Source organism: Moschus berezovskii, chromosome 7 (assembly GCF_049115385.1).
Source record: "Moschus berezovskii isolate FMDL1 chromosome 7, NW_MosBer_1.0, whole genome shotgun sequence".
In the NCBI taxonomy this organism is placed as follows: domain Eukaryota; kingdom Metazoa; phylum Chordata; class Mammalia; order Artiodactyla; family Moschidae; genus Moschus; species Moschus berezovskii.
In genome coordinates this window covers 16,344,312-16,370,442 of record NC_142466.1, presented here as the reverse complement: position 1 = coordinate 16,370,442, position 26,131 = coordinate 16,344,312, and the positions used below count along the sequence as shown (strand labels likewise).

Below are 26,131 nucleotides of genomic sequence, written 5' to 3'. Positions count from 1 at the left end.
GAATTTTGTATTGAGGCTATAAAAATTGGTTACTAACCCACAAAAAGCGATGGTTCTCCCTGGTCTGTCAGGAGGTCAGCCTACTGCACTCACAGAGCCCACATTACCTGTGCTCTTTGTTCTAATAAACTGTCTTCTGAAATGCTGTGTGTCTGGAAATTCTTTTCCAGTCTGTGCTCAGACTTCCTCATTGGGGGCCCCTGATCTAATAAACATTTAAGAAGTCAAATATGCTTTTCACAGCTGGGAGAGAAGTCTGTTTCTCTGGTTCCTCCTACCCTGATACCTCCCGCCAACACACTAGGTAATGTGTTGTCAGCAGTGACAACACAGGATCCCAGAAAGGGTGGCTCTGTGAACAGAGCACTGGCCTTGAACTACCACATTCATCAAGGATACCATTCCAGCAAGTCTGCATGTTCACACCTCATCCAGGGGTCAGGGTCTCAGGCAGACCCCTAGGAACTCTAGAGGGGTGGGGAATTGAGTTGTAGACTGCACATTCTGGTACACGGAGATCACGGCCCTGAGACTACGAGGTCTTCAGTTCTCTTCCTGAAATCCCTGGTCATCTCCCCTTTGCTCTAAGTTGTTCTTTTCTTCCTGCTAAAGAGCAAAACTGACTGTTTGGAGGGCATCATCCCATGTAGCCAAGAACCTCCTTCCTACTTGCCTAAAGTACACATAGCCCACCAATGAGACTGAGTCATGAAGGAAGAAAGGGAAGTGAAAGCCCACACGCACACTTGGTTCTTTTCAAACTATAAGCTTTTATTCTATTTTACATGTCATTCATCCAGAACATGATGAGTGTATGGGTGGCATTGTCCATACTCAACATGAAATGACGTGATGCACACAAGTCACTTGCCCCTGTGCTGGGCCCACATGCACCAGGCAGGAAAGGGCTCTCGTGAAGCCCACCTTGAACGGTGGCCTGCTGGGGCACTGGATGTGCTGTCCTCATCTCCCAGCTCTTACACACACCCTGGAGTTAGATGGGTCGAGATGGACATTTAGCTTGGAACTGAAGTTTCTACTTTTACACTGCTGAGCACAGCTGGACTGTTTCCCAGCCTACTTGAGAATCAAGACAGTGCCCACTCACTCTACTGCGATCATTCTGAGCGTGGGATTTATTATTCACAACGCTGTCCTTCAAATCAAACAGAAAAGCAGGCTTCAAGACCACAGGTCAGGAAAAATTGGAACGTGGTCCATTTCTCCATCCTGCTCTATTTTTCCCATAACCTGTTACGGCCTGGAAGATGAGAGCTTCCTGTCTCTGATGGATACAAATGTGGGAGGAACAGCTTTGGTCTTAAACAAGAGGCCAGAACCTACTTCCCTCTCAAATCTTGCTACATGTGTGGCTCACACCTTCCTTCCCAAGTGGGGGAAACCACTGGCACTGAACAGTTCAAAGGTTCACCAAAATCTGGGCTTTAGACAACGTTCAACACAGCACAGCAACAAAAACAGATAGTGAAGGGGTTCCAATACAGCTGAGCGCCTACTTTGCAAAGGTCAAAACCTTCCCCATTTTGGTAAACTTCCTAAAGTCTGTTCTACCCCACTCACTGTGACAAACTTCCCTTGCCTAAAAAACTGTGACTCTGGGTCAAAAAAGGTGGATAAGAAATAAATTCTCAAGCTACAGGAATACAACAAGCTTGTTAAGTAAACAATCATGTGACCCTCACCTGCACACAGATCAGAGTGGGGAAACTGGAGGCGGAGTGGAAAAAGTCCTCATGGTGTGTGATTTGATCAAGGGCACAGCTCACAGAAATGCCAACAGTCTGGAATTTTCCTATAAGGAGTTGAGGAAACATGCCAATAGCCAGAAATGAGATGACTTCAATGCCAAGAGTTTGACCTGTTGGCACTGAGCCAATGTTCTCAGAAGAAAAGGAGGATGCTTCCTCTGGGGCCATGGGAGCTGGTCAAAAACCCCTCCCATCACACAGAAAGAGGGGGAAGGGGGTGATCAGCAAAGCAGCTGGAAAGGGTCGAGGGCCAGGGATTTGAAACCAGTGTCAGCTAAGAGTTTCCCATGTGGACCCCAGAATCTCTCACACTACAGTAGAAACAGATGTATTCTTCCAAAGTTCTCCCTGTATATGCTGTAACGTGGGTCAGAGGTGAGGTTACACAGGCAACGCCAGGGGCAGTCCCCCACTCTAGACAGCTGCAGCGGTTCCCTTACAGTAACCAGGTGGGAGGGCCATCTGACTGAAAAAGCACAGTTGTTGACTTACACTCAATCAAGAAGGTGTATGAGAAAGGTGGTCCACTCTGGCCCCCACGGGCATCTGGGACAGACAAATCTGTCAGTGAGGGAGGAAGATCACCCCTGTAGAACCTGTCAGATTAAGCCCATGTGACAGAGAAGGGTTTCACAGCCTGATCACCCTAAGAACCAGCTTGGGGAGGGAACTAACGAGCAAATTCTAAGAAGTTATAGATTAGTGTCCTCCCAAATAAAACATGAGTCTTTATTGTTACATTTCCAACTCACAGAATTCAGGGCTATCATGAGACATATATACAGAGATAATCAGTAATCTCTGCAGACAACTTCTGTACCCTCTCTCAAAATTTGGCCCAGGACATTTTCCAGTTCAACCCCACACACCAACTTGGGATAAACAGAAACTGAAGTTTTGTGGTTTAACCCACTGTTCCAAAGTACTATTACAGGTGGAATTATCTGTTGGAGGAGGCACTTTTGCTGGGTTGGGACACAGCTGAAGATTTCTGGGTGTGGTTAAAGTGTGAACCTCTCTGTCTTCTGACACAAAGACTTTGCGTCTTTCCTTTTCATTGTCTCTTTCCATAGCAGTTGCTTTACAGGTTGTCATAGAGATCTCTCTTCTATTTAGAATCACCCTGGAAGGCAGGTGGTTCACATGAGCAGGACTGTTATCTATTAAGTTACTGAGCCTACAACTGAGGAATCTGAACTCCGGGATTACCACTCGAAATAAATATTATTTCAAAGTAAATAACAAACTACTCGGCTGGCAAGTAAAATGCTTAAGTCTTTCTAAACCATAATTGCCAAGTAGACTTGGGCTTTATGCTACATCCCAAGACAGAAATCAGGTAACCTACATCTTCAAAGGAATTCACAGAGCACTCCTCCCTGTTTCTTCCCTCAATGCTGAGAAATGACTCTGGAGCTGGAAGCTGTAATATACAACTTGGGGCTCAGGTAAAAACTGCCATAAGGCCCAACCCTGATTAACACAGACTATTCTTTTTCGTAAGTCTGATGGTGCCTGGGTGGAGGCTCTCAATGGGAAAAGGAAGGATGTAGCACGTGGAAGCTTGAAAAAACTGAGAGATGAGGGCAGATCCATTAACAAACTTGGATGGTACTATGGGACATGACCACTGAAGCCAGTTATCTTCTGAAAATATCACTCACTTTCAAAACCCGTATCTTTTTTTTTTTCCTTAATCAGGAAGCCAGGGGTGAGAGGAACATTTACTTGTATTGCTCATCAACACGTTCTTCTTAACAGAACTGAGACTATTTTAAGAATATGAGGAGCTTTTCAAGACATCTGTTTTCAGGACAGACCGCAGTAATAGAAATACTTTCCAGAGTTGGTTCATTCTAGAGTCTATTCCAAGAACAGGGGCGGCCAACTTTCGTGAGGTTCCAAGGCATGTTCTGGCAAAAATATTTTCACTTTCCTAAAGCTATATGCTGCCTTAAAGTCCAACTATACTGTATACACATTTATATATACATATATCTTCATCTGATCCTTTTCTGACAGCAAAAAAGGGAATACTTTTTTTTTAAACTCCGAAGTTGGTAATATTTGTAGAATATTATGAAGGCAGAATTCTGGTTGGTTGTTTATGACTCAGAACATAGATGAAACGAAAACTTCTGCACACTGCCCCAAATTCACATCTTTAAAAGGTCCTTTTCTCCATTCACATGAATTCGTCTGAATCATTGCCATCCTGTAGGAGACAAAACAGTGAAACCATAAAAGCCTTCAAAACAAGTAACACAATTTAAAAACTTTAAAGTGAGTAGTAAGTAACAAGCTGCCTTATGATGAACTATAGAATTCAATTAAAAAGTGAAATAATTAAATTCAGTCATTTCTTCTCTATCTTAAATTGTTAGTTGTTTAGAATGGCGACAAGAGCAGCTGTGTTCTCTAAGGTGTCATCACTACATGGCCTGGATTGCCTGGCAATGAGAGACCAATGAGTCCCAAACTGTGAAGTGAGGCCTAACGACTTACTAGAGGGTGCAGAAAACATGACTCCTCCTTCAAAAAACAGACCACAACATGAAACGAACAAATACTGCCTCGATGTTTTAATGCCATCAAAGCTATAAACATGCAAAAATATTTTTTATTTAAATTCCATTATTTTGAGCCTCGGGGTATCATGTATTTGTCATTTCACAAGGTGGCTTCTCTCTTTTTTTTCAATAGAAAAAGTCATCCAGACGCTACAGGCTAGTTACCAAGTTAGCTAGCTTGACAAGTTTTTGATTAAAAAAAAATCCTCACATGGCAGTGGTATCTGTGTAAGGACCGACTTTATTATGTATAGACAAGCCCTGGAGACCAAGCACAAAAGCAAACCCTGAAGCTCCTTTCTGGGCTTTCCTGGTGGCTCAGACAGGAAAGAATCTGCCTGCAATAATGCAGGAGGCCCGGGTTTGATCCCTGAGTCAGAAAGATCCCTTCAAGAAGGGAATGGCAACCCACACCAGTATTCTTGCCTGGGGAATTCCATAGACAGAGGAGCCTGACAGCTTCATAAAGTCCAGAGCATCGAAAAGAGTTGGACATAGCTGAGTGACTTTCACTGTGAAGTTCCTTTCTGAGCTACTGCATACCCTGAGACAATTGCTCTGGACACGAACATTCATTAATACTGTGAGTTCTGGTACATTTGCTTGAAAATGCCATAACCTGGATACAACACTGCTTTGGCTTCTCTCTCTTTCCCACTCTTTATACCTGCCTTGATAGAGAGAGAGAGGACTCAGGCTTCCAGGAATGCTATATGCTTTTCTCTTTAATAGCTCGTATTACGGAGAAGGCACTGGCAAGCCACTCCAGTACTCTTGCCTAGAAAATCCCATGGATGGAGGAGCCTGGTAGGCTGCAGTTCGTGGGGTCGCTAAGGGTCGGACACGACTGAGCGAGTTCACTTCCACTTTTCACTTTCACACATTGGAGAAGGAAATGGCAACCCATTCCAGTGTTCTTGCCGGGAGAATTCCAGGGACGGGGGAGCCTGGTGGGCTTCTGTCTATGGGGTCACACAGAGTCGGACACGACTGAAGCGACTTAGCAGCAGCAGCTCGTATTAAAGATGGACAGGGGAAAAGGTAGAAAACAGTGCTTTCTGAGAAGTCTGGCTTGATTTCCATTTAGCAGGCTTCTCCGTGCCCGCTTTAATTAGCACAATGAATTCAGGCCACAGTGAAAATGCCTTGGATAACTGTACAAAATGCAAACTACTGTTTGTAGTCTATCCACGCATGCGAACTCTGACTGCCCAAGAGTTCTACACTGAAATAATAGTATCAGAGATGTTGAAAGAGTCATCCTATATCTATGAAGGTCAGCTTCATATCCCAAACACTGAGGATGTTTGTGTCCCCAAAACTCACCAAGATAATGTGGCTTGGTGCCAATCAAAGTGAATTACTCCCTATAAAACCTACGAGTTAGATCTGCAGAGTTCCCATGTGTCAGGGGATCTGTCTTTTTGGGGGATTACAGTAACTTTTAAATATAAAGCTGCAATCCAAGATTTGATTTGGACAATTTCCGTATTTTAGATTCCCTGTAAGAGTCAAAATATTTTTTGGGACAATTCTGGAGAAGGGAATGGCTACCTACTCCAACATTCTTACCTGGGAAATCCCATAGGCAGAGGAGCCTGGTGGGCTACAGTCCATGGGGTCACAAAAGAATCAGACACAATTTAGTGACTAAACAAGAGTCAACATGCTTTTCAGTGTAGCAAAACAGGTTTCTCGTCATCCACTTAGAAAGTGATAAGCAAATAAAATGTCACAAGAAATGGTTCATGGTTCCTGATACCAAATTTAGAAATTAGAAAGAAATGATAGATGGAAGAAATTTATTCTAAACAGGAGAGCAAAAACTCAAAATTAAAACCAACCTCAAGGTGGAAGACTAATATTTTTCCTGATGAACTTGTGTAAGCTAAGTTAAAAATTAAGTTGTGTCTTAGGTAAACACCAGTCTTTGGCTGAAAATCAACTGACTAAGCTGTGGATTCAAAAAGGTCTGTGTCCCCTTAACAGAAGACGGTTACAAGGAGAATGAAAGTCCATTCTTTTGAAGAAGGAGGAAGAGCTGTGAGGACTTGCACTGTGAGAGAATAGAAACACCCAGCACAAAACTTCCTCGGAAATTTGAACCTGGTTCCAACACAGGCATAGGACAGGAGCAGCAGTGACAGAGGGAGAGGAAAGGCAGGAAGGTTAACAATCCTTTGGTCGACAAACCTGACTTTGTAATCCTGGAACTTTTGACATGTCACTAATCGGGTAGTGTCTGTACACAGATGTGTATTTGTGTGTGTATATGTGTGTTGCTTAATTCCAAAACAACATCCAAACTTTGAAAATCCATCATGAAAATGGCTAAGGTCATAACACAATATACATGCCAGATTTCTGCTGGGAAGTTGTCTCTAAATAATGGAAAACTTCAATAGCAACAACAACCACAGCAAAGACATCAGACCTGGATTATGTTAACGACTTCTGCTCAACTGTTAAACTGTTTTCTCAGAGTAGTTTCCAGAAGGGATTAAATACACCTCATCTCTTGATACTGATGCTCCATGGATAAATAACAACCAAGGACTAGATGGATAAGAAATGATAATGACAGTTTATATTCACAGAGTGTCTAAGGCAAGAAGGAACTTTCACACATGACCTTGTTTAAATTCTAGAACAGCCCCATGAGATCATACGTCTCTCTTTACTGCTGATGAATACTCCCTAGGAGAGGTTAAATAACTTTATTAGTCTTATCCAATTAGTAAACAGCAGTTTAAGCCTCAGAACTTCAAAGTCAAGGCTCTATTTAATTACCTAATACTACTCTGGAATTTTTCACGAATAAATTATAAAGGTACATCTCTGACTCATAAAGGAGCCCCATAACTTTAGTTCTACAAAGGGACAGGAATAAGAATACTGTTCTTAGCGATTTTTAGAAGGACATTTACAGATGAACAATGTCCTATTAACAAAATTAACAGACGAACAAAATCCTATTAACAATTACAATTCACACACTGAATATGGGGTTTGGTGAGGTGACCTGTAAGAAAACTTAAGTTCTGTTATTTCTAAGCATCTAAAGCAGTATTGCTTAATATTATTTTTTGCTGTGATGGAAATGACCTACTTCTACACCATCCAATAGCATAGCCACTAGACACCTGTGGCTAGTGCGACTGAGACACTGAATGTTTAAATCAAATTAAATGTAATTTAAATAGCCACATGCAAAGAGTGCCCAGTGCACTGGACAACACATCTAAAGCATCATATGCTATACTATAAACACTCAACATAACAGCAAATACACCTGTCTAATTTTGGTTTTTTGCATAGACTGTTTAATAATGGCCTAACTATGCTATTTCCAGCCACTTCAAAATAAATTTTGGGCAAGACAGCACTTGTGAACAGTAAGTCCCTGCCTCAGTTCTAATAAAATAATGATGTGCTTGCTGATGCTAAGATGACCCTTCTACACTATAACGTGGATCACCATCTCTCTTTATCTTAGATCCTGAGGAACATGAAGACAATCAATGTTGGTGCTTAGACTACAGTTAAGATCTTTCATTTAATTTAACTGAAGGTGATAAGGTCCTTGCTCAATTAAAACACAGAATCTGCAGTCACATTACTATAGAACATTAATAAATAAAGGCATTTTTGGCATGTCTGCCTGAAAAGAGGGAAACAGGGAATGAAAAAGTTCTTGAAAACAAACATGGGACAAAGTCCACAGGGAAGGTGGGCAGTGTCTAACAGAATCCACCTGAGTGCTCAATCATTGCCAAACCACTGTCAAGCCATCCGTGACATGTCAACCAACACTGGCCAGAAACTCAATCATTACAAACTTAGTGAGTTATTTCAAGGCACAAAATTAGAGTGAATAAACTTGAATGTACCTGATTTGAAGACATATTCTCAACTTTCATTAGTGATGAATAGCTCCTAGAAGAAAAAAAAAAACACATCGCACAGAGTTGGACATGACTGAAGTAACTTAGCAGCAGCAGCAGCTGTGACTTATCATCTCACCTAGGTCTTGTTCTTTTCTAACTTCAAACACCTGAACTTAGGGCTTCAACTCTGATTTCTGAAGCTGCCAACTCTGAAACATCCCCACCTTAGATAGACTGAGGTCCTACCCTTGGTCTTTAGCTGTTACACACTTCTCCTCTATTGACTCCTTTTCTGATTGCTGCTTATTCCTTCCAGTTTCAATGTTTACACTGTGAGCTAGATTTCAATGTTAATAAACGTTTGTTACAATATCACAAAAGCCAAGTTGAGCTATGCAAGGTTCTAACAGAGCAGGTGAGCAGGCTATGACTAGGAATCCAACTACAGAGATGAAACTGACTTGGACACACCGCAGGGGAACTACAGACACTCCTCTACAGTGTGTGTCAATAAACGATGGTGTCCCCTGGGAGACTCACAGGAACCTGTTTGAAGGCCCTCTCCAAAATCCACATGAAACTGAGCAGGAGCTGTTCTGCTTCTCTCGCTTTCAAAGCAAGGTCACTTCTAGGACTCCGACTACTTTCAGAACCTATGCTGTTTTTCTTCTGGTGCATCCTTACTCTAAGTATGGCTTATAGCACAGCAGGTAAAGAAGGAACATGTCACTCAAGGCTTCCTCTCTACAGGTAACCCTACACAAAGATTCTCTACACAAAAATCCCGTTAAATGCTAAGCTCTAGGGCAAATGTGAGCCAAAAAGCTGTCTAAAGAGCTAATGAACAAGATGGTAAATGAGAATTAATATGTGGAGTTTAAATAAGGGGAATTTTTCATTATTGTGTAAACGAATAAAATGGTTAATAGAAGGAATGATGCTGAAGCTCCAATACTTTGGCCACCTGATACAAAGACCCGACTCACTGGAAAAGACCCTGATGCTGGGAAAGATTGAAGGCAGGAGAAGGTGACAACAGAGGATGAGATGGTTGGATGGCATCACTGACTCAATGGACATGAGTTTGAGTAAACTCCGGGAGTTGATGATGGACAGGGAGGCCTGGTGTGCTGCAGTTCATGGGGTCACAGAGAGATGACTTACCGACTGATCAACAACAAAATATACTGCTACCACTTAACCTTCACAGTTCGGCATTCTCCCAACAACCTAAATATTTCTTTAAGAAAACTACCTCAAAGAATGATCTTTATGTAGACCTATTCAGAGTATCAGATCACTGGAATTTCTGCACACTGAGGACAGGGTAGGTAAAGCACTTATTTGCAAGAACAAGATGGACTGCTGCTCTTTTCATCTGAGAAGGAAGCTGGTGCCTTCTGTGTCGTGGGTTTTGCTCTGTTCTGAGCTAGAGGCTGATGGATAGACTCCTGACTAGAGCTTAAAGAACCTGGACTTTACAATGGCAATTCCATCATTTTTATTCTCCTGATAGAAATTAGAAATGAAAAGCTGATTGCCATTCTTATTCAGAAAGTTGAAAAAGGGAGTTTAGAGTCTAAACAATGGCATTAGAACTGGGAAGAAGTTGTGCTTCACCAAGATATGAGGCTGTGAAGGACTTCCTCCCTGAAACCATTTGGAAGCACTGTGGATACTGTCCAGGGTGAGAATGTCTTCTCACTTTATCTGTAGAATTCCCCAAAGATTCAAACATCAGTTTCTTCAGCGATCACAGCAATTAAACTAGACGTTTCTTAGCAGAGGGTCCAAATAAATGAATCGACTGTTGGTGAAATTTAATGGTATTTTCCATGTCAGAAAGGCAAGTGAAAGGCTTTAGAATGAGAAGATTTTGTAGGCATAGCATTCGATCTCTTGGGTCCAAGAGTCAAAGACAGAAATTAAAGTGATACTAGCACCAACAGGTTATAAAACAAATCTGAGCTTAGAGCTTGTTGGGAGTTTCACTAAAACTCGGAAACAGACTGAAGAGAGGGCAGAAGAGAGCGGAAACAGTGTGTGTGAGACTGAGAAGCAGACTGAGATGAGCTGCATGTCTCTGGGTGAGTTACTCAGTCTCTCAGTTTCCTCTTCTACAAAATGCAGATGATAAAATATATTTGCCTCACATGGCTAGTGTTAGGATTAAATGAGATAATGGAGTAAAGCACAATACACTGTTGGGAAGATGACAAGTATCCAAAAATGTTAGCTAACCTTTCTTATTATATATTATAAGTAAATTAAGTGACATTATCAAGGGAACTTCCCTGGTCGTTCAGACGGTAAAGAATCCGCCTGCAATGCAGGAGACTCAGGTTTGATCCCTGGGTTGGGAAGATCCCCTAAAGAAGGGCATGGCAACCCACTCCAGTATTCTTGCTTAGATTCTCCATGGGGTCCCTACAGTCCATGGGGTGGCAAAGAGTCGGAAACTACTGAGGTACTAACACTTTCACTCTTTTTTCATATTTCTAACATACAGTATTATGTTTCTAAACAAAATTATGTTAGATTTATAAAAGGCACAAAAAGGTGTTTTCAATTTTTTTCCCTCTGCACATTGAAAACAAAAAGAATAGTCTAAATCATTCATCACTCAAAATTCCACATATTTTTGAAACCAATGGTGTTGCTAATTCTTCTTTCATTCACAACACAAGAGAGACTCACAATTCTACATCAAATTGAATGCTTAAATCTCTGCAATAGTCTGTCTCATGGTGGCAGGTTATAACTTGGGGTAATACTACCAGATTTCTCCTCTCGAATACTGTATTGAAAGTGAGACAATGCGACCTATTTTTAGCAGAACTCCCAACATGGACATGTGCATGTCGGTAACAAATAAATACCAGCACTTGATCATAATACCTCCATTTTGGCTGAACAATCTTGCTAATAATCCAGAGTATACCAAGGAAACCAGGTCAGGTCAGGGCAAGAAAGCTCATGTTGATCCTATACCATTCCCAAAGGAATCAGCAACTTTTTTGGTACATGTATCACAAGTTAAATCTACCATTCCTAAGGGTTAATTCCCAATTAAGTCAGCAGTGAGGACTTGTCCAAGGTCAATGTGAGTGTCTTAGCTCCAGCATACCTAAGTTCGTCCATCTCCCTCTTCTTTTTCATCTCTTCCTTTTCTCTCCTTTTCATTTCCTGAATCTGGGCTTTCTTCTCATTTCTCTCTTCACGGTCTCTGCATTCTTTCTCTGCCTCTAGGTCTGGGAACCGCTCCATTTTGGTCTTTTCTAATCGGTTCAGGATCTCATTCACTTTCTTCTCTACTGTCACAATTTTCACCTTTGAGGGAGATGTAGAAAAAAAGATACTTAATCTTTATGGTTCCCCTGTCCCCCTCAGAATAGGGCAGAAGCTTTCCTCTGCCATCCAGGTGGACTCCGATAGGAAACAGACATGCTGAGCCCTCGACAGTAGAGACAGACACCCCTCAGCACCAAGATGCCCCTCAGCACGAGGGCACCACTACTTTTGGTGACGTCACACTCACATCCTTCTGCCTGTGAAAGCCAATCTGGCCCACGTCCATGTCGGCCGTCTTCTTCAGGTTAGACCACGGGGTGTACACCACGTTCACATTGTTAATCTTGCAGCCTGCCAAGAGAGACTGTCCTCAACATGTGGGCAGGAGGACGCTGAGCAAAGCGTGCCCACACCCATGATTAAGTCACCATAATCCAACAGGGGAAAAGGTTGAGAATGAACAAGCCACTGAGTGTTTCAAACCACAAAATATTTTGTCTTTTTAAAAAAGAAGCCCCCTACAAAGACAAATGGTAAAGCCCACAAACAATTCAAGCTAAAGTATTCCAATGGAAAGCAGGGGTCTAGAGATCAGCTTCAGGGACTCTGAGGCTTTCTAAAGTTGAACAACATTTACCGTATGTGTTTTTAAAAAGAAAAGGGCCAAGCAGGTTTTCTCAGATTCTCAAAGGAGCCCTTGACCTAATGAAGATTAAGCAGCAAGATAAAAGAATTCAGGAGACAGGATCCTACCCGGCATTACCACAAACCAGCTGGTTCACTTTGGGCAAGTCCCCATGGCTCCTGGAATCTTGTCTGAGATGAGACAAATATGAGGAAGCTGGACTTGTTTAGTAGTGCTCCTGTTGTTTGTTTCTTTTAGCAGTGGAACATCTTTCACCAAAGAAAACATGTCAAAGTAGTCAAAGCAAAGATGCTCTGGATAAAAGGGGTGCCAGGAGCCCTGTTCACGCCTCCTATGCCCTCACTGCCCCCACTTCATGTGCCCCGCCACGCCAACAGCCTCCCAGGCAGCTCTAAGAATCCCAGTTCAATCACTGGTCCAGTGCTCCCTAAGGCACTTCTGAATTTGATGGTGATACATGTCAGTGTTTATATTCAATGACCACATACATTGGGGAAATCTGGGGAACACAACCCTATTTAAACGATCAATGTTAACATCACCAAAAACGAGGCAAACTGGCAGCAGGTGCCTCCTGACTGTAACGCACGAGGCTTCACTTGCATAGTATTCCTGCCAGAAAATTTGATCCTACTGAACAGGAAGCATCAGACCAAGCCAAAGTGGCCTCCACTCTGAAAGTGTCAAAGTCCTGAAAGACAAAGAAGTGTCCACATTAAAGGTGACCAGAGAGACATGACAAGTGAATAGAATACAGGATCCTGGATCAGGAAAAAGAGATGCTATAAAGTGACAGAAGTAGGACTACTGACAAAACTTACATATGGTCTCTGTATTCTCCCCATGTTACACTTCCTGAATTTAATCACTGTAACACAGTTACTGTAGGCAGTGTCCTTCTTAGGACACACTGAATGGTCATGAAGGCTATGATTTTCTCTCAAATGGTTCAGCTAAAAAAACCAAAAAACCATTGAGTATATCATAGGGAGAGAGTAAACAAATATGGAAAAACTCTTGACTCTAAATGAAAGGCAGATGAGAGCTGTATTTTTCTTGCAACTTTTCTGCAGGATTGAAATTTTTTTCAAAATTAAGTTAAAAAAAATCTCCACATGCAAGGCATGCTCAGACAATGGATCCTGTCCTCTAAGATTAAAAGAGGACAGATAAATACATTTGTTTTTTGTTAAGTCACAAAGTTGTGTCTGACTCTATGCAACTCCATGAATCGAAGCACTCCAGGTTTCCCTGTCCTTCACTATCTCCTGGAGTTTGCTGGAACTCATTTCTGTTGAGTCAAATAAATAAGTTCAAGTAAAATGAGACGTTGTCAAGTGATATTGGAAAGATATAGGTAAAGCACTAAGGCAGTTCAGAGAGGGCAGAGGTCACTCAAAGATGGAAAAAGGGAAAGATTCCACAGGAGAAGTTCCTTAATTCTTAATTATTTAATCTTGGCTTCCTCATCTATAAAATGAAAATAACATTCTTAATTCAGTAGAGTTGACAAATGAATAATGTGTAATGTTTCTGGCACAGTGCCGGGCATGTAATTAACATTCAATGCTAGCAGCTGTTATTATTATAACTACTGTGTCAACCCTCAGCCTTAGCTTGGATCCAGACATGTGATGACTGAGCAGGAGTATAACACTGAGGGCAGAGGGAACAATATAAGCAAAGGCACAAGGTAGGAAAACAGCAGATATTTGCTTTGGCTGGCGTGTGAAATATACGAAGGGAAAGAGAGTCTGTGGTCAGATCTGAGATGCTTAAATGCCAGCTTAGGAAGTCTGGACTTAACTGTATAGACAAGGTATAGGGTGTCATGGAAAGTGTCCAGGCTTTCAGACAGTTTAATCTGGCAAGAGATTATAAAGTGAATAAAGAAGAGGCTGACCAGATTCCATGAGGACCAAGAACATGGGAGGTGGTCAGCCAGGGAGGAAAATATTTTAAGGACACAGTGACCCAGATGGAGTGCACTCAGCAAATCTCACAGCAAAGACAATCTTCTTCACTCCTCAGCATCCCTTGCTAAGTGAGCCATCCCTGTGGAAGGCTGAAGAGGAGAGGCTGACGATTCAGTGATTCAATGACTTCTCTTTTCTGTTTTCTCTAGAACTAGTAAACTACAAAGGGATTAAAGAGAAAGAGGCTGGGCCAAGAATAACAAGGCCAAGGCTCTTTTAACAAAGTTGCCTCTGCCAGCCAGAGGCATGGGAAGGGGACAAGAATACGTGAAAGAGGTTGGAACACACAAGGAAAGAGGATGATGACAGTCTCAATTTTTATTATTTTTATTTCTGTAACCAGAGATCTTAACTGGAAATCTTAGGAACTTGGTTCTACTCATAAAAATGGAATGTCCTAAAATGAATTACAATTTAATGATCTTCAGGACAAGATTTCCATCTCTTTGGCTAGGCCCCAGGCCCAGGAAAGCTGCCTGCGTGAGATCCGCAGGCTACAAGGTGGCGGAGGGGCTCATTTCCAGCTCTTCTCCAGTAATCACCGACCTCTGCGACATGCTGTCAGCTCTGTGTCTGCTCCATGCTTATCTTCTATGTAAACCATATTTTTCCTCAACCCTCTGGATCGGCCCTCAACTTCAAATGAACCCAAACTTATCTCAACCCTATCTAGGTCCATGTCCTACAACTAAAATCCAGGCTATCAGTTCAGTCATTCTCAGCAGAACACCATCTCCCTACACTCCTTCATAACTGCCACATCCACTCCATTAACTGTCCTTCTTGACCTACAACTGACCATTGAAAAATTAAATCCTGTACAGTAGAACTCAACAGGCACCAAGCCCAGTATTACAGGTCCTACTTAAAACACAGAAGCTGACTGTCCCAACACTCTTTGCACATTGGAAACATCTGGAGAGCACTATAAAAAAACTGATTCTAACATATTACCCCAGACCAATTATTTAAGATTCTCTGGGAAATGACAAGATCAGTGGATGTGATATCTGTAAAACTCATAGGGAGAAAAAAGTCTGTAAGGAGAGAAGAAAGAAAAAGTAGGAAAGAGCAAATGGGAGACCTGAATTCTAGAATGTATTGGGTTGGCCAAAAGTTCGTTTGGATTTTTCCATAACATCTTATGGAAAACCCCCAAAGAACTTTTTGGCCAACAAAACAGTAACAAATAACAAAAATAAAGATATCTAACAACATTACAAATAAAGACCTGAGACACATCTATCACCTGGCTTTTAATATAACCTAATTTCCAAAAGTCTTTTCACAAATAACCTTAAGGGTAGGCAAGTCTAGACAAGTTTCTATTCAAGGGAAAGAAAACAGGTTAAAAAAAAAAAAAAGACTTGACATGGGCCATGAACATTAGAGAGGTGGGGAGATTAGTCTTCAGTTCTCTGACAGGTAGCGAGATTGCCATCTTAAAAAACAAAACAGGGGAAAGGCATATTATATACATGTTATTCTCTAGACTCAAGCCTAAGTCAGTAACATGTTCTCTAAGATGTAATCCATTTCAGACACAAAGTGGGTGAGTTCTGAAAACACCTCTAGGAAAACTGACCTTGAATGCTATTGGCCTTCACAAGATGGGCACAGTCCATCAGCACCTCCTTTGGAATATCTTCTATTTTCTCTCCCTGAAACACAAAAATAAACCGAATGGCCCACCACCTTGTTTCTAAGCAATACAGGAACTCTTTTACAGGGCTCTGCTACCTTACTAGGCACAATTTTACTAAAAGCAAGGGGCTCTTCAACTGTGTTTCAAGACACTGAAAAATAAAGTCAGTTATGGAAATGTTTTAAGAGAAGGCAGTAACATGAAAAATACTGATACTTAATAGGTAAATAAAAAACAGGGTATGAAAAGAAAACCACCAAAATATTAAGCGTTTTTATGTCTGAGTAATTTTTTCCTTCTTCTTCTCATTCATACTTTTAGAAACCTTGTGGAAAAGTGGTGTCTGTTTTTGGCAATGGGAAGATTTCTTAGCTGAGGTCCCTATAACCTCCCTTTCAAGAGACATCCCTCTCAAGGGCTTCCCCAATGGCTCAGACAGAAATCCAGAAGACCTGCCTGAAATCCAGAAGACCTGGGTTCAAGCCCTGGGTTGGGAAGATCCCTGGAGAAGAGACTAGCAACCCACTCCAGTATTCTTGCCTGGAGAATCCCATGGACAGAGGAACCTGGTGCGCTACAGTCCATGAAGTCACAAAGAGTAAGACACGACTGAGCAACTAAAACACACACACAAAGCATCTTAGTTTTGGGTCTCAAATCCTCTGGTAGGTCATCTACCCGCAGCTTTAGTCAGGAACCAAGCTCCTGTTGTGTTACATATAACCTTCCACCATAAGGGAGAAAAAAATATCGATTCATTCACTTTACAGATACCGTATCAAAGTCAAAAGCAAAGCCATTCCAAAGGAACAAAAATATGTCAGAGGCAAGGGCTAGTGGAAATCAGCTCAGCACTGGCTGTTCCGTTCAGTTCAATTCAGTCACTCAGTTGTGTCCAACTCTCGGCGACCCCATGAATCACAGCACGCCAGGCCTCCCTGTCCATCACCAACTCCCGGAGTTCACTCAAACTCATGTTCATAGAGTTGGCGATGCCATCCAGCCATCTCATTCTCTGTCATCCCCTTCTCCTCCCGCCCCCAACCTTTCCCAGCATCAGAGTCTTTTCCAGTGAGTCAACTTGTCGCATGAGGTGGCCAAAGTATTGGAGTTTCAGCTTTAGCATCAGTCCTTCCAATGCTGGCTGTTAGGCATGGGATTACAGAAGCACTTCTGTCTAAGAGTGAAATGTTTTATCTACCTAAATATTTGAAAAATTAAGTTTAGAATAAACTTAGATATTTATTTAGAATTTTTTTTCCCCTTAATGTTTCAAAATGGGAATCTCTCAAATACCTAAATTTTGACCAAAAAATAAGTGATTTAAGTGTCACTACTTAAACCCTATCTCATCCTGTGAATAGACTTATTCACTTAAATACAGGATTCTGTATTTACCAACTTGATTAACACAATGTCATCATCATGAATATCAACCAGTACACTAGGCTACAATATAGTGATGGTGATGCCTTTGGGGGCTTCTAACATTCACAGAAGCTGACTGACCCTATACTAAACACACCAAATGAATAATAAAGAACAAATTAGGAACCGCTTTAGGAATACTCACTTTTTGAATGCTAGGAACACTAAGTAAATAGCCATATGAAATGGGTAGTATTATTATGCTCACCTTACCAATGAAGAAAATGAAGCTTAGTGAGGTTCAGTAACTGGGCCAAGATCCTCCATGTCTCGTAAATGTCAGAGCTGAGAGATGAACCCAGGACTAAAGTCATGCTCTAATAACTGGCCCCAGAGTACAGTGCTTACGGAGTTTCCGAGGAAATGTTATCTTGGCCCTTAATATCAGGTTATGCACCAATAGTTCTCCTTACTGCCTAGAGCTATTGCTAATCCTGAAGCAATCCCCTCTTCTTGTTTTGCTATTTCTAATAATATGAGCAGACCAAATAAAATAAAATCATTTGGCTTAGTATTATGCATTAAGTCAGAGTAAACAAAACACATGGAGAGTCTAAGGTAAAGGCCAGAATTTTGACTGTAGGTTTTGTGCCATCTGTGTTAATGAGATAAGAAACCTCTTGATAAGTGAGATTTTTCTATAGGTTTTCAAAAAATCGAAGAAGCATAGAAAAAAACCCAAGCACTTGATGAATATCCATAAGCTTTAAAGCCTGGGTTGAATTCACCTGAATTTGACAAAAATAAATAAATAAATAAACACACAGAGCACTTAGCAAGTGCCAAGCACTATTAGAAATGCTTTAGTTGGGACCTCCCTGGTGGTCCAGTGGTTAAGACCCTGAGCTCTGAATGCAGGGAGCAAGGGTTCGATCCCTGATCAAGGAACTAAGATCTTGCATGGTGCAGCAAAAAAAACAAAAAAACAAAACTTCAGTCATGCTAGCTCATTTAATCCAGTAAGTCAGGGGCTGTGAGCTCCTTTTAACAGAGGAAACTGGCACAGCTGAATAACTTGCTCAGAGGTGCACAGCTGGTATGAGCAGAGCCAGGATTTGAAGCCAGCAGTCCAGCTCCAGAGTCTTGGTTCTGAATTACTTAGTCTCACTGCATCTCCAACGCTTACTTCAGTTCAGTTCAGTTCAGTCGCTCAGTTGTGTCCGACTCTTTGCGACCCCATGAATCACAGCACGCCAGGCCTCCCTGTCCATCACCAACTTCCGGAGGTCACTCAAACTCATGTCCATCGAGTCGGTGATGCCATCCAGCCATCTCATTCTCTGCTGTCCCCTTCTCCTCCTGCCCCCAATCCTTCCAAGCATCAGAGTCTTTTCCAGTGAGTCAATGCTTACTTGGTACCTACTAATTAATACAAAGGGCTATGGCCTTTACTTTTTCCAGTGGTCATGTATGGATGTGAGAGTTGGACTATAAAGAAAGCTGAGTGCTGAAGAATTGATGCTTTTGAACGGTGGTGTTGGAGAAAACTCTTGAGAGTCCCTTGGACTGCAAGGAGATCCAACCAGTCCATCCTAAAGGAAATCAGTCCTGAATGTTCATTGGAAGGACTGATGTTGAAGCAGAAACTCCAATACTTTGGCCACCTGATGGGAAGAACTGACTCATTGGAAAAGACCCTGATGCTGGGAAAGATTGAAGGCAGGAGGAGAAGGGGACGACAGAGGATGAGATGGTTGGATGGCATCACCAACTCAATGGACATGGGTTTGAGTAAACTCCGGGAGTTGGTGATGGACAGGGAGGCCTGGTGTGCTGCAGTCTGTGGGGTCACAAAGAGTCGGACATGACTGAGTGACTGAACTGAACTGATGGCCTTTACTGCAGGACATCAACCAGGTAGAAGTTCCTTTAGGAGCACAGAATTTTATTGAGCACAATTATGGGCTTCCAAAAGAAAATGAAATGGAACTCCTGTTCAGACTGGTGGTGGTAACTAACTGGTGGTTAGGTGAACTTGGGACTATCACCATTATTTCCATTTTCGAACACAGCAGAATCCAAAGGGAAAAACTTAATCTGAACCAAAAGGAAAGCTGGGAACACCAGCTTTATTTTCTCTAAACTTAAAATAGTTTCATAATGGCAAGAAGTTGCCTAGGAAAATTCAGAATTTTGTTCCAGCACAGAGTTCACAAACTTCTTATTCTTTTTTCTTTTCTACAATACATAAGCAGAATAAGTAAAGGTGTTTTGTCTCAAAAACACAAGCAGAATAAGTAAAGGTGGGGTAGCATGTTTTATCTTGTTAGTACACTGAGAAGTAAATATTATCAGCAGAATGAATATCATTTTTTATCTATTAAAAATAGTCAAAATGCTGCTCTTAAGTTATAAAACCCCAAAATGTTTTTGGAAAACCTATACATATCAGGTAGCATTTTAAACCAGCACAATTATTTTCAAAGGGCAATCTGGCATAAAAGGAGTTACTAAAATGTTTATATCTTTTAACCCAATTATACGCTTAAAAAAAAATCAAAAGAAAAAAAGGAAATAGTTCATAAAAAAAATTTCTTGTTGGGGTTTCATAATACTGAATGCTGTAAACAACTTATATTCTGAGAGGGAGCTTTCAAATTAATTGTGGCATACTGTCAACTCGAAACAGCTAGTCAAAACAATAAATACAAAAATAATATGGTCACGTAATACAGTCAACGAGGGGATGCCAAGGAGGAATGCAAACTGAGACGAAAGAATCTAAGTGCATGACAAATATCAGTGAAAGGCATCGCGGAGAAAGCAGCTTACAAGTAACTTTGAAAAACAGCATTTTGAATGGAAACTGTAAGGCAGAAACCAAAAATAATTGCACATAAACACTGTACTTTAGTTGACAAAGTTGTTTCTTATGAGTATACAGGTCACCAAATCTGAAACCACTTCCACATAGACTGGATTCAAATAAGCAAATGATGGTGGATGGTGGGAGCCAAGTCTCCTTTCCCATTGTCTAAGAAGGAAGTAATAATAGATGAGCAAGGAAGGAAGGTGAGAAAGGCCCCCACAGTAATGGATTCACCAAGGACATCAGCAGGAGCTCATGTTTTGCTTACTGTAGGTACAGAAACAATTATTCACACAAATTACTAACATGGGTTAATATATATATATATATACACACACACATACATATTTCCTAGCTCTGTCATGTGAGAGGGCCTAGAAGCAATGACACACCAGTAGCAATGAGCACTCCCAGAGTCCAGGTCTTGGTTTCTAAATACCATTTCTCAATAAAAGGAACCAAGGTTCTTTGGAGAAATGGCTGATTATTCTAGGGTTAGAGCAGGGAAAATACATGAGCCTGGAGCATCCAGGAGTATCAGAAAGTAAGGAAGTGCTCCAAAACCAAAACAACAGAAGCATGTCAGAGGCACACAGGAGCTAAGGTGGAAGAGTCAAAGCAGGGACAATTTTAGCCACAAAATGCCACAGTCCATACTGATAAAAGTAAATGACTAAATTAAACACATGGGGGAGAAGAGACGAATCTTTACAGAAGGATTCCAAACAATACATGCAAATACTCCCTACTCTAGGATGTGGGACTTAATTCTGTCCTATCCCTGCTTGGGGACAGGATGGACTTACGACTTGCTTCCAAATAATGAAGTATGGAAAACATTACCCTAGCCAGGAGAGCAAGGTTAACAACATTAGTGCTAAGTCCTGTGAATAGACGTACCCCCGACATGATGCGATAAGAGCACTGTTATTCTTTCCCTAAACCCGTAACTCCAGTCTAGTCATGAGAAAAACCCACAGAGTGCCATTCCATAAACTACCTGAGCGATATTTCTCAAACTGTCAAGGTCATGACAAATAGAGAAGTGAGAAACTGTCACAGACCAGAAACTAGGCAGACGCAACAACTAAAATGCAATGTGGGATCCTGGACCAGATACTGGACCAAAAAAAGCACGTTAATGGAAAAACTGTAGACATCGAAACAGAGCCCAGAGGCCAGTGAACAGTGCTGCACCCGTGGTTTCTTAGCTCTGATAAATCTACCATGGTAATGTAAGATGTGGGCAATGGGGAAAACTGGACATGGCATGTACAGGAATTTGTACTACCCTTGTGACTTTTCTGTAAATCTAAAATCATCCCAAAATAAATATATAAAAAAGCAATACACATAACAATTATCTATATCCTATGATTCAACTATACAAAATATATGGATATAAAGAAAGATTAGAGAAACAGTTTTATGTGACTAGGGAACATGGAATCTTTTCCCTTTACTATGATGATGCTGTGCTAAACCTCCTGAAGAAGCCCCGGGTAAGAGGTACATGTGCCCTTGGTGAGACAGGAAAATCACCAGTCTGAGAAAAAGGAACCACAGTGTGATCTCCCCAGAAGAAGACAGGAGGTCCAGTAGTGTCAACTGAAATGACAGGGAGAGAGAGCAGAGGTGACACACAGCACACCTCAGCTGGCAGGACAAGACAGTGCTTCCAGCTGGAAAATACGTGCTGTGTTCCCCTTCCAAACCTCAAGTTACCAGATTTGCCCTTAGTGATTTCCTAGCTGAGGGGAAGACATCTCTTCGTCAGCTAATTTGTAGACTTTTGTACATATTTATTACTCTAAGCAGTTTATTTTCAAAAAAAAAAAAAAGAGGACAAGACAGGATGCTCATCACTAAAGAAACACACTTTGAATCCATGTTTAAATCCGTTACCTTATGCAATCGAAGGTACACATGAGCTGAAGAGAGTTTGTCCACATGAAACCTACAAAGAATGGAAACCACTGTTAGCAAGAGCGACAAGACAGCTATCTCCTCACGCCACCTGCGTTGAAAGCTGCTGCTGCTGCTGCTGCTGCTAAGTCGCTTCAGTCATGTCCGACTCTGCGTGAACCCACAGACGGAAGCCCACCAGGCTCCCCCTTCCCTGGGATTCTCCAGGCAAGAACATTGGAGTGGGTTGCCATTTCCTTCTCCAATGTGTGAAAGTGAAGTCACTCAGTCGTGTCCGACCCCTAGCGACCCCACGGACTGCAGCCTACCAGGCTCCTCCATCCATGGGATTTTCCAGGCAAGAGTACTGGAGTGGCTTGCCATTGCCAAAGCACTCCAATCCAAAAACATGAATTCAGCAGCCTACTTACTGCATGCTGAGCACCACGGTGAGCAGGAAACACAGCCAACCACCTCCAAGGGCTCCCTTTCAACTGGGAGAGGCGAGAAAAACATGGAGGGCTCTGCAGTTGTGCCAGACTCAGTGCCAAGATGAGCACAGGAGGTGATGAATGTTAAATGCCCAGGGAAGTGTGATTTCTCAAGTGAGAAAGAGCTATCAGTGACCCCAGGATTCACTGGTGAACTGAGACTTGGAGGGTCCCAGGCTGAAGCATGGGATGTATAGCAAACATGGGAAAGGAACTTTAGGAGGGAAGAGAAGGGAATGAAAGAAATCATCAAGACTCCAGGGCTGCAAGCCTGGGAAACCTGCAGGACCACTGAGAGACACACCTTACAGCTGGAGAGGGAGCCAGCTGGGAAAGATGATAAGTCTGGTTTGGGACATCCTGAGTTTCAAGCAATGGCAAAACAATCCAGAGAATGTCAGTCAGAGACAGAAGAGTCAAGTAAGGACTGAAGCAGTAAGTGGACCAGCTCCCATCAGAGGTCAGACTAGCAATTCATCCAGCAACTATACTCCAGTAAAAATTAATTTAAAAAGAAAAAACAAAACCAAAAAAACTCCAATACTCAACTCATTTAGCCTTATATCTAACAATGACACTAATACTCAGTTCCTGGGAAAGCATGGTGATTGCCCTTTATGATGTTGTCCTAAAAATATTAGAAAGCCCTCTTACTCCCAAAGTCCTGCATTTACCTTTCATTAAGGCTCTGCTGCTGCTGCTGCTGCTAAGTCACTTCAGTCGTGTCCGACTCTGTGTGACCCCATAGACGGAAGCCCACCAGGCTCCCCCGTCCCTGGGATTCTCCAGGCAAGAACACTGGAGTGGGTTGCCATTAAGGCTCTATCATTCATTAATTTAATTAAATCTTATTAAAATGTCCTTTTTCACCTAACCCAACATTTGGGGATTTTAAGTTATTCACCTTTAGAAATCACCAAATGAGGTGGATCTCTCTTCCCAACACCCAAAGATGACTTCAGAATGCTAGCAAACAATGGTAACACACAGCTGTCACCCCTGATTCTATTAACTTCAGTCTTCTCTTCCTTAGTCCTTTCAAGACTGAAGAACATTCAGTAAAATTTTAAGAGGACAACATCACAGCCCATTATGTATTTCTCTAGATATTTTATTAGCATTAAAGGAATTTTTAGAACTGAAAATGGTTACACATTTATACCCAGTCCAAGATGTAAACAGTGTGATTCTGTATAAAGGTCAAGATTATCCTCTTTGTAATGCCCTTTTTAAAAAGATTAAGCATCTTGCTAGTGACTTTGAATACAAAAAAGTTTTACACAGTTTTTGGCAGTCTATGATGACTCTAGGTTTTACTCTTCACAAATACTGACAGCCAGAAATGAACATAACATCTTAGTTTATTTTTCTTCTTCAGGTTAATTTACTCATTTGCATTCTCATGTAAGAGATTCCTACTGATTTTCTTCTGCTCGACACTGTCCAGCCAGAAAATAAGCTTCTTGAAAATCTAGAAATTATATCTCACTACCCTGCTTATCACTGCGGATGCTGATTGCAGCCATGAAATTAAAAGACGCTTACTCCTTGGAAGGAAAGTTATGACCAACCTTGATAGTATATTAAAAAGCAGAGACATTACTTTGCCAACAAAGGTCCGTCTAGTCAAGGCTATGGTTTTTCCCGTGGTCATGTATGGATGTGAGAGTTGGACTGTGAAGAAAGCTGATCGCCGAAGAATTGATGCTTTTGAACTGTAGTGTTGGAGAAGACTCTTGAGAGTCCTTTGGACTGCAAGGAGATCCAACCAGTCCATTCTAAAGGAAATCAATCCTGGGTGTTCATTGGAAGGACTGATGCTAAAGCTGAAACTGCAATACTTTGGCCACCTCATGCGACGAGTTGACTCACTGGAAAAGACTCTGATGCTGGGAAAGGTTAGGGGCGAGGGGAGGAGGGGATGACTGAGAATGAGATGGCTGGATGGCATCACCGACTCTGTGGACATGAGTTTGAGTGAACTCCAGGAGTTGGTGATGGATAGGGAGGCCTGGCGTGCTGTGATTCATGGGGTCGCGGAGAGTCGGACACGACTGAGCGACTGAACTGAACTGAACCCTGCTTAAGGATGTTAGAAAAATACCCGCTCCGTAAGCAAGCTCAATTGAGAAAACTTCTCCCATTCCAATTTAAAGTTCTCTATTTACAACAACTCTTTTCTACATACCCACAGTAGCTTGACTGTATTCTCACTTCCCTTAAAGGTCCCTGATGCGGAATTTTGTCAATAGAAATACATATATAGTTCAACATACATATATACTGGGTTCATACACAGGCAGTCAAAGTACTAAAACACACACAGGAATACCACTGCTGATCTACACAAACTTCAGGCTTATAGGTACACCTCTACAAAGGCAGGGGAAATTTACGGATATTCGGGGCTTTGATTGAAGTGTAAAATAAACAAAAAAGTCAGCTCTGTAAACTATTTGGAGCAAGCTTCATTAACAAACGTCCCAAATGCTCACTCCAAGTTTAAATTATGCCCTCTAGTTCCCTAGTGCTCTCTCTTCCAGTTACTTTCCTCTCCCTGCTTAATCACTATTACCCTTCACTGAATACAGAGACTAGAAACTTGAATATATGAGCATCCCTGACCTGAGACTGTAGAGATGCAGAGCACCCAAAGTTGGGTGATTTCACTTCTTCAAGTGGGGTCTCTGGATATATTACTCATTAGGGAGTCTGGAGGCAGTAAATGCACACTCTTTCTATTTTCCTTTGTTTAAAAAGAATTTAGGGACTTCCGTGGTGGACTTCTATGGTAAGACTCTGCAATTCTAATACAGGGGGTGTAGGTTTGATTCCTGGTTGGGGAGCTGAGATCCCACATGCCTCACAGCCAAAAAAACCAAAAACATAAAACAGAAGCCATATTTCAACAAATTCATTAAAGACTTTAAAAATGGTCCACATCAGAAAAGAAAAAAGAAAAAATACTTAAAAAAAAATGAGTTTAGCTCCATTCTCATTTTATCCTAAAAATATTCTTTGCTTCCAAGCACTGTAGGAAGTTTCCTAGTATAAACTCAGATGCTGACATTCCCAGAGGTTCAGTTCCAGAGTCTACATCAAGGTGACCCAGGTTGAAAATCTGCCCTGGAATGCAGATCAACTCATTCGTGTTTTGCATGCCTCGGAATGTTTCCAGGATTAACGGTTTATGAACTGGAACAGGTCTTGAAATTTAGGGCTATGCCAGCTCACATAAGACCTCAAATAGCTTCTAGAAGTACTACGTGATCACTTCCAACAGGACATTAAGTATCAAGATTATTAATATTAAGAGTGTTGAAATGGGTATCAGGCATCTGTAGACACCAGTTCAGTAAGTGTATTCCAGGAGAGAGTCAACCTTAATGAAATGAAAAACCCAAGTCATAATACATGAGATGTAGGCTGAATGTTGGAAATTTCTCTTCCACTTTTTTTCTTTTAATGTCAGGTAAGAGGCTGTTGTGAATTGCTGTTCATAGTGCATGTGAATATGTAATCATTTCTCTGCAGGTATGTCTGCCCCAAACCTTACAGCAGCTAACTATGTAACAGATAGAATCATTCTTATCTCTTACATGACAGATCTGGAGATCTCTGGGGCTTCAGTATGGTGCTCTCACCTACTCTGAGGAGACACACAGGCGGTAAAAGCAAGCCTATGTTCCAAAGACCTTTGCAGTCAGGCCTGAG

General features: G+C 41.7%; 1 protein-coding gene across 2 annotated transcripts in view; it reads right to left on the bottom strand.

Moving 5' to 3' along the window:
- Positions 1-750: 750 nt before the first annotated feature.
- The window catches only part of CCDC25 (coiled-coil domain containing 25), a 34,953-nt gene continuing 9,572 nt past the window's right edge, over positions 751-26,131 (bottom strand). Inside the window, exons 4-9 of one of the 2 annotated variants that reach the window (XM_055428095.2) lie at positions 21,927-21,978; positions 15,725-15,800; positions 11,765-11,868; positions 11,354-11,556; positions 8,230-8,275; positions 751-3,984 (exon numbers count right to left, since the gene is read on the bottom strand). In XM_055428095.2, coding sequence (XP_055284070.1) covers positions 3,955-3,984; positions 8,230-8,275; positions 11,354-11,556; positions 11,765-11,868; positions 15,725-15,800; positions 21,927-21,978 — 511 coding nt within the window. In that variant the 3' untranslated portion in view covers positions 751-3,954. The remainder of the gene's footprint in view (positions 3,985-8,229; positions 8,276-11,353; positions 11,557-11,764; positions 11,869-15,724; positions 15,801-21,926; positions 21,979-26,131) is intronic. The other variant, XM_055428094.2, reaches the window with a different exon arrangement.